Source organism: Harpia harpyja, chromosome 5, assembly GCF_026419915.1.
Source record: "Harpia harpyja isolate bHarHar1 chromosome 5, bHarHar1 primary haplotype, whole genome shotgun sequence".
In the NCBI taxonomy this organism is placed as follows: Eukaryota; Metazoa; Chordata; class Aves; order Accipitriformes; family Accipitridae; genus Harpia; species Harpia harpyja.
In genome coordinates this window covers 26,402,372-26,417,141 of record NC_068944.1, presented here as the reverse complement: position 1 = coordinate 26,417,141, position 14,770 = coordinate 26,402,372, and the positions used below count along the sequence as shown (strand labels likewise).

The following is a 14,770-nucleotide window of genomic DNA, read 5'->3' as shown; positions in this document are numbered from 1 at the left end:
CCTTAGCAGCTCTGCATATCCATAGCATTTCTGAGTCCTTGCCATTTGCCCTGCTGACTGCTACATTCATTCTGCCTCACAATTTGGCCTTGAAGAGTTTCCTCTCTTCTATCATTCCCCCTCCAAATGCATCCTTTTATAATTTCCCCACTTTCCAAGGGCAATTTAATCAACTTGGAGATAGCAAAGAAATTTCTTACCACTTTGCTCAAATACCAACTCCCTCTATGTTCTACTTTCTTAGTCAAGCTTTTGTAACCCACATTATTTCTGACATGTTGTGATACATTGCAAAATTGGCCTTACTGCAATACCAGAAAGAATATTAGTTATCTATCTGGTTGTGTTAGATGAGGGGTCAGAAAAGAAGGAACTGTTTCTGAATTTTGAGGCAAACACCTACCTGATCAGCCATCAAAATCAATAGTCTGTTAATTAGTCTGACTTCGTGAGTTTGCCACCATACTGACTGGCATCTGTGAAGTGTCTGAATGTGGAATACAGCCCAGGTTTCAAGTACTTTTATCAATACCACAAACTGTTCACTTTCACCTGCTTGAAGTTTAATCCACACTTCTAACTTCCTTTGTAGCCCACAGGTGGGCTTGTAGGGTAACAAGACAAATGCATGCTGTAACCACTGTGTGGCAACATCTTTTTTAAGAAAAAAAAAAACAAAACAAAAAAACCCCTATCACCATAGTCAATTGCTACTGGAGTATTTTGTATAACTAACCTGCTTTCAAGGCTTTCAGATACTAGGATATAATTAAATATTATCAAGTGCTGGACTAATTCAGAGAGACCCCCAAGTCCATACTAGAGAAAGGCAGTGCCCAATATCAAGACATCGAAAGCCCTTTGGTGCAGACCTACAGCATGCATGACATGAAACGAAGAAAATTACAGCAGTGCATGCAAGCTTATGCTCAGAAATCACAAGCATGACAGCTGAAAAAAATAGACTAGCTTGGAGGGTGGGGAGAGAAAGATTTTCTCATTGTTGCTGCATTTTGCAGAGCCTTACTCTGGAATTTTTTGGCCATCAGCAGCACAGACAAGTTTTCATTCACACTTCCCAGCCTGCAGCTGTCAATTTGGAGATCACTCAAGGCGTTAGCTTGTAGAAGCTGTTTAAATATCACTCTGCTGTGGCAGTGTAAGGGAAAAAAAAAAAGTTAAGACCTGAAGTCTCCCAAATTAACGTATTACAAGAGCTGCTGGCAACTCATATAAAAACATTTGTACAGTGTCCCTCCTGTGTGTCTCAATAAAACCAAATTATTTTAATGACTCCATTTAAATGAGAGATCACATGAGAATTTGGATGAAGTGAAGTTCAAGGATGTTGCCAATATTAAAAATAATCAGCTTATGCTTGTAATGTTAACAGCACTACACCTGACACAACAAACTGAGGTATACTGAAAAAAAAATTACTGTCTGCCAAAGGGCATAGTTGTGTGAAATGTGTTCACCTGATTCGTGTCAATATAAAACAATGCTAGAGTCGCATAGTAAAATGTGACCCTCGCTGAATTCATAATCTTTAACCACTTTGTTGGTCTTTGTATAACCACAGACCAAGGGGAAACAGATAGCATGTATATAGTTATTTTTTTGCTAGCTCAAAACTGGTTTTGAGCTGATTAACTACACAGTGTTAAGCAAGAGATCTTAAGGGAGAACTGAGGCACTTGTCATGGTGTTGAACAATGTTGTGAAGGGGGTGACCCTTGGTATGTGTGAGTATGGGGTGTATTGAGATAACTGTGTATAAGCAATTTGTTATATGCATTTGTTAAAAGGGAAGTGTCTGTTATGTCTTGCTGTTGAACTTGTTTGGGTTGTGGTAGCCACAGCTGGTATTGTGCAGGGTGTTGGCTGTTACACAAGATGTCTGCTGTTGTGCCTGAGCAGTGGGGAGCCTGGTCAGAGATGCATTGCCTGGAGGACCCCTCGGTTGCTGGGGTGAGTTCGAAAAGATACAAAAAGAACTACTGCACCTGTGCAGCCAGGAGGTGGAAAGTTTTTTAGGGAGAACACGCCTATTATGAATATGTAACTAATGCTAGACTATAAAAGAAGCTGTGTTGTTTTTCACAGCGCACTTCTTGGTAGAGCAGAGGCTCCTGGTGTGCCCAGCGCTGTTTGCTTGCCTTTATTCATTTAATAAATTGTAAACTTTAATTAATATCCTGTTTGGAACTAAATCATTTATCACAGTTGTACTGGAATTAGTTTGGAAATTCCTGCCCCTTAAGTGGATGTTGAACTGCATAAGTGAAAGTGAAGCAAAAATGCCAAGTCAAAATGGCTCTTCCATTCCAGGATAAGGACAGGGGCTTAACCTATGCAAAAGTGGCTGAGTTTGTAGTGAAACCATTATGTAATGCTCGCACAAACTGATTGGGCAGCTCTGCCAGATAATTGCCTCACAGACTGCCTCAAAATCTTTTCAGGATTTAGGCTCCTTTAGGAGCCAACTCACCCCCGTCTGGTCACCCAGCCGTGTCCCCAGACAAGGACTTGGAGTACACTGGGGACTGGACTGTCTTAGCCCCACTCCAGCATGCTCAGGACTGCATAGTTTTGGCATGTGCTTGCCTATGTGAATGAGCAGCTATTCCCATTTTGAGACAGCTAAAGTGAATATAGCAGTGATTCTGCTGTAGGAAATCATTCCTTCTTCTGGAGACCAGGCCAGCCAAATGAGAGATGGCCTTGTAGACAAGATATGTTTGGATAAGAGTCAGGGTTCAATTTCTAGCTGTGCTACAGATTTCCTGTCTGGAGCTTGGCTGAGCTGTTCAGTCAGTTCAGGCCTCACATTAATTTCCCGTGTTTGTAGTACGGATAATAGTACTCCCCTTATTGACAGGGGAATTCTGTGGATAAATACATTAAATGCTTATGTGGTTCTCAGATGTTATGGTGAAAAGAAGAAAAAGGTTATACAAACCACCAAATAAAGCCAGTGTTCATGACTTGCCTTTACTTTGTAAATAAAGGCTATACTAATGGGTAATTCAAACCCATCCTAATACATGTTCATTATAAAATACTCCCCTTCCCAAATTAAGTGTCCTATCTACTGGTAGACAACAGCTGAGAGTGAGAAGCACAGTGAAATATGTTGATAGCAGGGTTTGGCACGAGAAACTGGCAGCAGAGAAACTATGCTAATACAGTCACTGTTGTCTCCAGTTGCTGCAGACAACCGAGAATTTGTTAATTCACATTGTTTGGCTCTGTAGATTTGGTGTCAAGACTTGGCAAAAAGATGGGTGCAATAAAAAACAATTTCCTTTAAGTTGAAGACTGGTATTGTAAAAGGTACCAGCCTCTCTATTGACACCTCGCAATTTATGACATATCTGAGAATTAGTTCTGGTCTTTGGACACATTAAAAATATTTCATGTGAGAAGCATTTAAATATAGCTGATGGCAGTGACTTACTACTAATGCTAGCAATGAGTTTCCTTGGGGGAAGGGAAAGGTTTCAACCTTATAAAATAGCTGCATATATACTAGTCAAATTCTTCCTAAGGCCAGACAGGGCACTGAGTGCACTGACAGGCCTCACCCTGACCAGTTTCACCTGGGGCCCATTGAGCCTTAGTTTCTGCCTGGGCTGCATTGCAGGTGTACCTGCTTCCAGCTGTGGTACAGCTGTGGATGTGTCTGGCCACGGACCAACCCCCCAGCCTGGCCTCATGACCACAGTCCTGCTCTGCCATGGCCCTGCCCAGGCACACCCTGGGCTGTGTCTGACCTTGGTTGCACTCACTAGGCCTGATCCTGAACCCCACTGACATAATTCTGGCCTGGCCTGGGCTCAGCCCATCCCCATCCTTGTCCCCAAGGAGGTGCCCAGTGCTTGGGGCTGGGGCTACCCCCTGTGCCCTGCCAACCCTGCTCCTGACTGGAGGTGGGATGGGCCTGGCTAGGAGGTCTCTGTCCTGCTGCCCCCATGGGGACCTCCCGCAGCTCCCGGTCCCCTGGTTGCAGCTGGCCCCTGTGGCACCCTGCCCATTATCTCCAGCTGTCTCAAGCCCTCGCCTAGCACCACAGAGCTAAGGCTGCACAAGGCCTTGCCCCACAAACCTGGCCTGGCTCTGGGCTCTGACCCTCCCACAGCACCAGTCCCTGCCTAAACCCAAGCTTCTGAGTGAACCCCTCACAGCGGGGCTTCAGGGGCCACCCGAGAATCCCCCCTTCGGCCCCTGCCCCGTAAACTTGCCAAGCCTCTGGGGCTATTCAGGGTCTGCCTGAGCCCCCCACCTGGCTCTAATCCCCCCCTGCCATGTCCCTTTCCCATTTCCCTGTCCCTGCTCTGGCTCTGTGTCCCCTAAAATGCCCCCTACACCCCACAGCAATTAAATCACTCTTCAGCAAGTCCCATCTGAGCCCAGATCTCTGTCAGTGGGAGGACACATCCCTCTGGGAGGGAGTTGCCATCAGGGCACTGGGGCAGGAGTGGCCTTGCTGGCCCTGTCCAGCCTCATCGGAGGCCTTCCCCCATCACGCCTGCCCTTGGGACCCATCTCAGCTCAGGCCATGGCCCCCTGTCCCTGCCTGAGCTACCCCCAGGTGTGACTGTCTCCTGTCGCATTGCAGCTGTGCCAAGCCATGGACCTTACTGATCCAGACCCTGAACCACAGGCTGATGGCGCAGATCAGCCTAGGTCCAACTTCATCACCGTGGACAGGCTGGCAGTCACTGGGCTGCATCTGACCCTGGTCCCTGTCACTGGGCCAGACCCTGCCCTCAGAGCTGTCTCCTCACCATGACCTCGTCTGGCAACCTTCTCAGCTGATGGCTGCCGGTCCCAGACCTGCCCTGCCAGCCCTGCTGTCAGCTCCTGGCTCCCCAGCCCTCCCTGCACCCCTGACAGTGCCCCTGGTGCCACCAAGAGGATGAACTACAACTTGCTAACAGCATGATTTTCTGGATTTTGATCTTTACAGTTGAGTTAGTGCAGCACAAATAGAGTTGATACAAGAAGATGAGCCAGGAACCTCTCCACTCTAAAAACCACACCTTCATATAGCCACTGCAAGGTCATGTCTACGCGTGCGCTGCTGTGCTGAGCAAAAGACCTGCTTAAGCACCAAACCCACAGAGCAAAATGGGAGCTGTCATAACTATCTTTGGGCTACAGGGGATATCAGCTTCAGCAGCCCTGCAGCTCTCTGCAGACCACAGTGTCAAGGTCCTGTAACAAATACATTTAATGGTACTCTGAATAACTAGTTCAACATGAACTCTGAATATGTGAAGTATCAACAGTACACTACAGTACCGACTGGAGTCACTGTATTATTATTGAAATAAAAAAATTAACTCTCCAGCCTTTGAAATGGTTGCATGTCCTGTCTGGAAAGGCATATCGTCATCTGGAAAAGTTGGCTCCTTAATCCACAAGGGTTTAAACTCAGATGGTTTAGTGACCCCTCTCTGTTGCTTCCTTTATTTCCCATTGTTTGTTTGCATCCAGCATCTGGGGATAAGGAAAATAAGAATCAAATACACTGAAGGATTCTATTGACTTTTTTTTCTGTCAAACTCTCATAAAGAGCTGCAAAATCAATATGAAGTGGTACAAATTCAGGAAATAGGAAGGAAATGAAAAGCTGGAACTGCCATTCTGTTCCTATCATACTTTTGGCCACACTTACACTGAGTTGCAATGACTATAGCAATATCCAGACTAGGTTTGAACCAAGGAGGTCAGGAGCTGTAGGAAGTAGAGCAGAGTCTTCTGTGGGAATGGGTGTATCTTGGCAGCATGTACTTAAGTAAAGCACCCTAAAACATGGACATGGCTGCCTGAAGTTTTCAACAGAAAAGCTTCTTGACAAAAAAATGCAGTAGTTTAAATGAGTTTCTCAAGCAGCACCTCTCTCCCACACAAGGGAGAATTTTTCTCCCTACAAAAAGTGAAACATCTGAAAATGACACTACAGTTCCTCTGCAAGCTCTTCAGGTCCTTGCCATCCTGTATTCACGAAGTTCCTGGTTTGGCATTTCATGATATATGGCATCCCATGAAAGCTCCATGCTAAACTGCAGCACCCAGAGTAGGTCAGCAGCTTTGGAGCATCAGGGAACACATGGGGCAAAGAATCCAGCCCATAGCAGTCAACAGAGTAACATTTCCAAATCAAAATGTGTGACTAATTACTCCTTTTCATTCAAATATTTTAGTTTGAAAAAATTCTTTTCCAGTTTATTTTCAGCCCAGCATAAGTGAAAAAAATACTAACAGGCTTTCCTCTGGAAGCCTCCCTGGATGTAACAGGCACTTAAAATCTCCTAGAAGACAATCCTGGAAGTGGGGTTCCCCACAGTCTTGAATGGAAGTTCTGGCACATAAATACAGGATAAAATTCTTAGTACTACATCTACTTTGGTCATGTCCAGTACTGCTCTTTGTTGATATATATAAACATTTGTTGCCATTGTTATTGAGGATTTGAAGAAGGAAGAAAAAATATTTGTCAAGAAATGTATATAATGAGAGAGATTTCATCAAATGGTTTTAAATAGAAAATAACATAGTATAGTAGCAAAAAGTGATATTCACCATTATTTTCTCTGGGCCAATCATTTCTCCTACAAATCTGCATCTGCAAATATCGTCCTGCAGATCTGCACCCACCTTTACTCTGAACCTAGATGCATATTTGGAACAAGATATAGATCACTTAATGATTAATGCAGCAGTAAACTGGAATCCATAAACTTGAATTTACAATTTCAGCATCACTGTCTTACAGAAAGAACTTTCTTATTACTTCTCTTCCCTTGTGAGCAAGCTTCATCCTACTGTGAAAATAAAAAAGCAATGTTTTTTTCAGAAATCAATGGAAATACATTTATCTTAATTTGTGATCAGCCCTCAGCTTTGCCATACCTTTACTGTTTTCCTGCAATGCAGCTTTATGCAGTAGTAGAAGGGGGAAGTGTCTCTCAGACATCTTCTCAGATACAGAAGCAAAGTCATCACTGCCCATATCATAGACCTGGAAGAGTTAAGACTAGGTCTAGTCCATCTGTTCAAAGCATAAAACACAGAAGAATAATACTCAATACAAATGTTTACTATACATTGTCCAGCCTTCTCTCAAGGCCTATGTAACTGCAAGCAAAGTTACATCGATTATACATCTCCAAATAACTCTATCACACTGCATCTAGAATAATATTAATTTACACATTTTCAGAGTAAGAATAAACTTTTTATGTCTTCCTGGGAGGTAGCAGAAAACCATCAGAAAATGAGATCAGATATATGAATAACATCCAGCTGAACCAAACTCCTCAACCCAGCTAACTGTGACATATGATAAATTTTTCTAACCCAGGTATGAACATCCCATGACTCAGCAACACTATTTCTAGATATACCAAGGTGTATATTTCCCAGAAGATAAATCCCAGCTGTATTAACTAAATCTGATACCAATAAATTGTCCAAAGCTTTCACAGTATTTCACAGAAAGCCAAGCACATGCAACTCTCTCTGGCAATGAGGATGTTGTTTTATGAAGGAAGCTAAGGACCCTCTGCTGCTGACAGTTTCAAGAGTATCCCTCAAAGCCAAGGCAACCAGAAGTTCTAGAAGAAACCAGCAATTATCAACTTTTGAGGTTCATGTTGTCTGTGAAGGAGACATCCCCATTTCTCATCTATGAAGTTACTGCAGGTTAAGGGCATCTGTGCTTCTGAACATAGCTATCCAAGCACAGATTTTATGTGTTTTCATTAACACTCCTAATGATCACACTTTTGGTTAATTCATATCACTCTCTGGAGTATCCCTATGTGCATAAGCTCCTTGCTTAAACCAACACTGCTGCACCCATGCAAACTCACTGTTATACACAATATACCAACATAAAGAGACTTCCATTTCTAGCTTAATACCTTGTTCTCAATACTCATATTCCTTGGGTATATCCTTGATCATAGACAGGACTGTAACATTCTGCCTTACTGGGAAAATTACTTAAATGGCATTTGGCCTGCTTTTCACCTCCCCAAATGGATCTGCAATGTTACATTTTTATTCAGTCCAGCAAAGCTTCTAGAGTGTTTAGGAGCGAGCAGCGAGAATTGATCATCATCTGTTAGCATTTCCCCACTTCACATACCATTTAAAATCTTACTATGGTAAAATCGAACATTCAAACCTGTTTTAACTGCTGGTGTGAGTAGCCCAGCCAGGCACAGGATGTTGTATAAGCCAGATATCCATGCTTCAACATTTGCCATTCTGAAGTGGATGAGGATGGTTTCAAGTCAGGCTGTGTTTTAGTCAACAGAGGATTATTTTGTTAAATAGTGCATCAAAGAACATTCTTTGGGGAAACTGAAGGATTGGAGGTGTTTTGACTTTTTTTCCTTGAAAGCCATAATTTTAATCAAATAGATCAATTTTGCTGAATAAGTCCTTCCCTCTTCTCCCTAGATATTTCATTGCAAGAGAACTCCTAACCAGATTGTCCTGGTTTTGGCTGGGATAGAGTTAATTTTCTTTCTAGTAGCTGGTATAGTGTTATGTTTTGGGCTCAGTATGAGAAGAATGTTGATAACATACTGATGTTTTTGGTTGTTGCTGAGCAGTGTTTAGACTAAGTCAAGGATTTTTCAGCTTCTCATGCCCAGCCAGCAAGAAGGCTGGAGGGGCACAAGAAGTTGGGAGGGGACACAGCCAGGACAGCTGACCCAAACTGGCCTAAGGGGTATTCCATACCATGTGACGTCATGTCCAGTATATAAACTGGGGGGAGCTGGCCTGCGGGGGATCGCTGCTCAGGAACTAACTGGGCATCTGTCAGCGAGTGGTGAGCAATTGTATTGTGTATCACTTGTTTTGTGTATTCTTTTATTATTATTACTGTAATTTATTATTATTAATAATAATTATCATTATTATTATTTTCTTCCTTTCTGTCCTATTAAACTGTCTTTAAATCAATGCACAAGTTTTACTTTTTTTCGATTTTGTCCCCCATCCCAACTGGTGGGGCGGAGTAAGCAAGCGGCTGCATGGTGTTTAGTTGCCAGTTGGGGTTAAACCATGACACAGATGAATCCTTGGAGGAAGCAGAGAACAGCACAATATCCTTGCTAACCCAACACAAGATGTTATATGGCAAAAAGTCACCAATGTAGCACAAACTGAATGTCTGACTTTGCATTCCTGGAACACGTGAGAAGGTGCAAAATGTAAACAACAGGCTTCACCTCACACAGTCCCCTTCCCATTCTCCTAGAGATGCAGAGTAATGGTTTTCATCAGGTATAGAACTGTTTAAGCTCACCCCTTTCCTTTTTCCCAAGCAGGCCACTTTGGAGTATTTCTGGAGGGGAACAAGCATAAATATCAAATTACACTGAACAACAACTTCTCCTTACCCTCCAGATTTCATCATTACGGTTGTCCCTCCAACCTCTCTTAGTCTCACAGGCTGGTGATGTATTCCTGAGTGAGCTACTCCCATCAAAACTGATGAGAAAACTCAAAGATAGGAAGATGGAGGGTACCAAAGTCCAGCTTTGAAGGAAAGATGACTTACCATAAGCTTCTTCATCTGTTAGAACATCAGTAATATACCTGAAATCCATGCAGAATAGCAATTGTTTGGCATCCTCATTCAAGGTTGACATATAAAATAAAAAAGCATAGCATAATAAAATAGTATGATGAAAAAAAGATTAAGTAGTGCTAGTCACTTGAGGAATGGCTGTCAATCTTTTCCTTATTTCTCTGAAGCAAGCAGGGAATTGAGACAGTAGATACTGTAAGCCTTCCCTCCTAACCACCTCATTAGCCTGTGTTGCACTGCCAAATGTGCGTGTGCCTAATTTCATGGCTATGAGTAGTTGATAATAAGCCCTTTTCAGCTTCCTTTTAAACTCTATCCAAGCAGGATAAAAAAAACTAAACAGGAAAGCCAAGTCACAGTTTTCAGCTGTCAAATTAAGACAGAGAAGCACCTCTGTTGTCACACCTCCTGGAAAGGAAAAGCCAGGTTATTTTAGAACAGGCTCTTTTAGATCTTAATACTGAACAGAATTCCCCCCAAACGACTGGCCACTTCAGCAAACAGATCAACACGCAAGGCCCGAGCATTTGCTAGCAGACAATAGTAGCATACACAGTTCAGTTACTGAGTTTTTAGTAAGGAGTTATTTTTGGGAAAAGCCCCCAGCAATTAAAAAAATTATAACAACCCCCCAGTTATCCAGACTTAAAGAAAAGCAGCTCCTTGGCCAAATCATAAACAAAGACCTACAGATTAAAGCACAATCTTTAAGTACACAGCTTCCTATTAGCACTAGACATCAGTTCCCGCTGCCCAGCTATGACACCAGAGCTGGACAAGACAACCTGTCCAGCTTCCCCAGAAGAGGGGCTAGTTTACATCTCTGTATGAGGGTAGACACATGAAGGTGGTAATGTTGGGAGGGAAGAACATCTCTGAGCAGAAAATAACACCTGCCACCAGGGAAACAGCTTCTGTCTGAAATGAGCTGTGAGACCATTTTAGTTTGGACACCAACTAAAACATGTACTCTTCTAATACAGTTAAAAATAATAGGATCCAGTTGCCTTTAGACTGGAAATATAACAAGATTTCCTTACCATGTCAACTAGTAATTTCCATATAAACTAGAAAACAAAACAAATTAAATAACTGGAACCTCATGGCTGCTGTAAAAGAGATAACATACAGATGCTTTTTTCTTTATAAGGAAGTGTCATGAAGTGCAAGTGTGTTTACATTTGGCACACAACATTGATTACTGACACCAAAGCAATGTGGTTTTCAACCCCAAGCAAGAACATTAGACACTTTCCCCTGAAAATGATTAAGGATTGAGCATCCTTCTTAACCTGGTTTCATTATGGAATATTGGTGGGGTGATTATTAAAAAAGAAAAAAAAAAGCGCCTCATACCAGCAATCTGAAATGGTGACCTTCCCTCTGGCCCCCTCCCTTGCTGGAAATCATCATCATACCCTTTCAACATATAAGATGTCTCTTTGTGAATTTTTTGATGAGCCTCTTTTTTTGGGCTGTGTTATGCTCTTGGGCTTTGGCAAGCTGAAGTTTGCTGATTGCTTTCACAAGCAATGATACATGAAGGCTCAATCCAATAGAGCAGAAGTGAAGAAAAGGAGTGTATGCTGGCAGGTCTGAGCTGGTGGGACTCAAGCCCACTCTCCCCTGCAAGCTCTACAGTCAGGGTAGTGCGGTGGCATGTCCCAAGCCACATGCTACATGAGTGTGCACAGCAGCAACTCCAGTCAGTGCTAGCTACAGCTTTTTGCTGTTTCCGTCCTCTTAAATCAGAAGGTCTGCAAAACAGCTAGCCTGTCCAACTGTGCCTGTCAGGATACGGCCACAGCAACGTTGTACCAGGTATTACTTGCCCTCCTGCAGGGGCCTGACATGCTAGTTCTGGACTAGGACTCCACATACCAAAGGTTTTAAGCTCACAGAGCAAAAGGCCAATTTCTGACTGTCACAAGCTAAAGGGTTACCTGGCTTACAGGTGTGGAGACATCACGACCGTGGGTTTGTAGGATTCTGTAATACTCAAGGACATGGAAGTTTTATCCTCTAAATTTCTCTACTTTATTACAGATTACCACAAATACCACAAAAATCACCACAAGCAAGTATACTACCACAAAAATCGCCATTAGCAAACATACCTACGATTAATAAAATTAATATGAATGAACATATATCAAGCTATTAAAAATTACTATTAGCAATCAATAATATAGTATCAATCAATAGTATGGTATCAATCAATAATAGCATCAATCAGTATTGTAGTACAACCAATAACAGCAGCAGCCAGGTAGCTATGTACTATTCCAGATTACTACAGTTTACCATTAATGAAGCAAACTTATCAACAATATAACAGCAGATATATTTAAGATAAATTACTTATATGAATATATAAAATATCTATATGAAGTGAATTAGACAGATTTCAGATCCCAGTGGCACACCAACCATCCCCAAAAGAGGGGACGACAGACTGCGCCAGTAAGACAGCAGGCAGAGTCCCACTTCCAAAATGATCTGCATCCCAGACTCTGATTTCAGCCAGACATCCCTGGGGACAGCCCAAGAGCTCATAGAAAATTAGTCTAGGATTCAACTGGGAAGTTCTCAGAAAGAGAGGGGCTCCATTTTGGATAAAAATTATGTCTTTTTTATATCACAGAGACATAAGAGGGAGTAGGACGTTGAACGCCAATAGATGCTGTTAATTTCTATTTTTCACCTGTAACAGCCAATAGATGATGCTGTTTTCTGTTCCTTCAGAGCAATTTTTTTTTTTCAGACTGTTTTCCACCTTCTCAGATGAAAATTGGTGTTACAGTCCCTTGTTTTCCACTTATCAGTGGTATCTGTGGACGTCTCTGGTTTCTAGGTACCCTGGCTGCACTTCAAAGAAGCCAGCTGCACTTTTCAAGGATGTTTTTTTATAGTTCACAGGGCTAGTCCCCAGGCTCACAGTTCCAGGCTGGCAACCCTTTCTTTGTCAGTATCTTTGAGCAGACAGTATCTTTTGTTCAGTAATTTCCCCTTCTAACCAGGCCACCTTTATGGTTGCTCACATCACTGCCTGAATAGGTTACTTTTAATATCCAGTAACATGCTAAGTATACAAGATTTGGCTCCCAGATCAACAGCATATTAAGTAGGAAAGTGGCTAAAAGTTTAAAATCTGAGATTAAAATCTCCAAGTAAGAAAGATTAAATCAAGAGAAGGGCATACAAAGAAACATCTGATAAGCAGGGCTAGGCAAAAATCTTTTCTTTCAGAAATGCCAGAACTCTGATAAAATTACTCTGAAATGTTTTGACCAATTTCACCACTACGCACTGTGCAGTTGCTACAGTTTTCCAGCCTGCAAAATTTAAGCATGTGCAGAGTCTCCAGGAACTCGGTGATGCCTGTACTTTATTTGATATTTTAAAGCTAAACATAGGTATAAATTACTGCAAAATCAAGACCAGATGTGCAAATAGGAGCAACCAGGAGCAGGGAATCTCTCTGAATTAATGAGCATTCTTATATGGAGATCCCATGAGCATTACCTTTCCCTTTCACTTGTCCCACAGAGCATTCAGGACCACAGCTATGGCCAAGTGCACAGCACCTTTCTCCGGTCCAATCTGTTGAGCAAACAAATGTACATCCAGCAGTGTTGTCCACAGTGGTTTGATACTCACCAATGTCTCAGTTTCTGTTAAATGGTATTTTGTTCACCAGAGATTAAAAGACAGCACTGTTGATAACACAGCAAGAGGAAAAGACACTGATACAGGAAAAAAAAGAGGAATCTATATTAGTTAAAAATTACAAAATAAGTAGATGCTGAAATGTGTGAATTGCATCAAATACCCACCTGGAACTCTCGGAGTGGTCACTTTCACACTGGCTTGCTTTAGCACCAGGTATGTTCCCAATTTCCAAGAATAAAAATGGAAATACTTTGTGAAAATGCACAACTTATATGTTTGTTACTATCCTTTCCACAGCAGCACCTCCAATGTGTCTTACCCAGCAGAGCTGCCTGTCACTGGTGAGCTCTCTGTAGAAGCCTCCAAAGTTGTTGACAATTTCTCCCATGTCTCTATTGACCACGTGACTAAAGAAAGCCTTGACAGCATATATGACTGCAAAGTGTAGCAAAATTTACTACCTCGTGTCATGGTTTCAGCCCAGCCGGTAACAAAGGACCACGCAGCCGCTCGCTCACTCCTCCCGCCCCCCGCCGGTGGGATGGGGAGGAGAATCAGAAAGGAGAAAAGAAAAAAAAAAAAAAACAAAAAACGGAACCTCGAGGGTTGAGATAAGGACAATTTACTGGGACAACACAAAAAAAAAGAAGTTACAACAACAACAACGGTAGTAATAAAAGAATATACAAAACGAGTGATGCACAGCGCAACCGCTCTACCACCCAGAACCCGACTCTCCGCCACTTCCCCCACCGAAAGTCCAGAGAGCTCCCCCCCCAGCCCGCTCCCCATTTATACACTGAGCATGATGTCACATGGTATGGAATAGCTCCTTGGCTAGTTCAGGTCAGCTGTCCCGGCTGTACCCCCCCCACCTCCCAGGTTCCTGTAAAAATTAACTCTATGCCAGCTGAACCCCGGACACCTCGTTACAGCCAAATGCCTGTAACAGAATGACTGTGGGCCCTTTCCTCAGCTGGTACTTCGAGAAGTAACCTTTTCTGACAGTCTATGAATTTGAAGTATCAGCATCGAACCATTCACTTTGCACCCAGATCTGGGTGGCCACTGTCAATTTAGTTGCATGGCCATGTTTCATCTTATACTTGCCTGTTTCCAGATGCTGATCCCTTCCTCAAAAAAATTAATAATTATAAAGGGCTTTCAAGATGAATAGTTGCTCCTGTATCACCTCCTACTCCACAAAGGAAGAAAACAGCCACCCTAGACCGACAGCCCAGAACACACTTAAAGAGACAGAGAACACTCTTAAAGAGACAGAGAACACTCTTAAAGAGACAGAGGCCATCAGATCACAACTCCTTTAACGAAAACAGTGTTTCTATAAATGAGAGAGCCTTTACATACCACCTCTTTCAAGCAACTGCTGCATCTCCCAGAGTTATTTTAGTACTTGCAGTCACATTCAAGTTCTCATTTCCTCATAAGGCATTCTGTTTCTGGCAGGGAGGTAATGGC

General features: G+C 42.6%; 1 protein-coding gene across 1 annotated transcript; it reads right to left on the bottom strand.

Moving 5' to 3' along the window:
• Positions 1–576: 576 nt before the first annotated feature.
• On the bottom strand, positions 577–13,739 carry ENOSF1 (enolase superfamily member 1; the record flags this gene model as incomplete). The annotated part of the gene is given in 13 exon segments (XM_052788201.1): positions 577–819; positions 1,008–1,157; positions 5,358–5,459; positions 5,461–5,505; positions 6,592–6,679; positions 7,116–7,138; positions 7,731–7,742; positions 8,201–8,283; positions 9,335–9,373; positions 9,590–9,662; positions 10,660–10,686; positions 13,145–13,222; positions 13,611–13,739. Coding segments are annotated over 13 exon segments (1,092 nt in total), but the record flags the coding sequence as incomplete, so codon positions are not given.
• Positions 13,740–14,770: the final 1,031 nt, after the last annotated feature.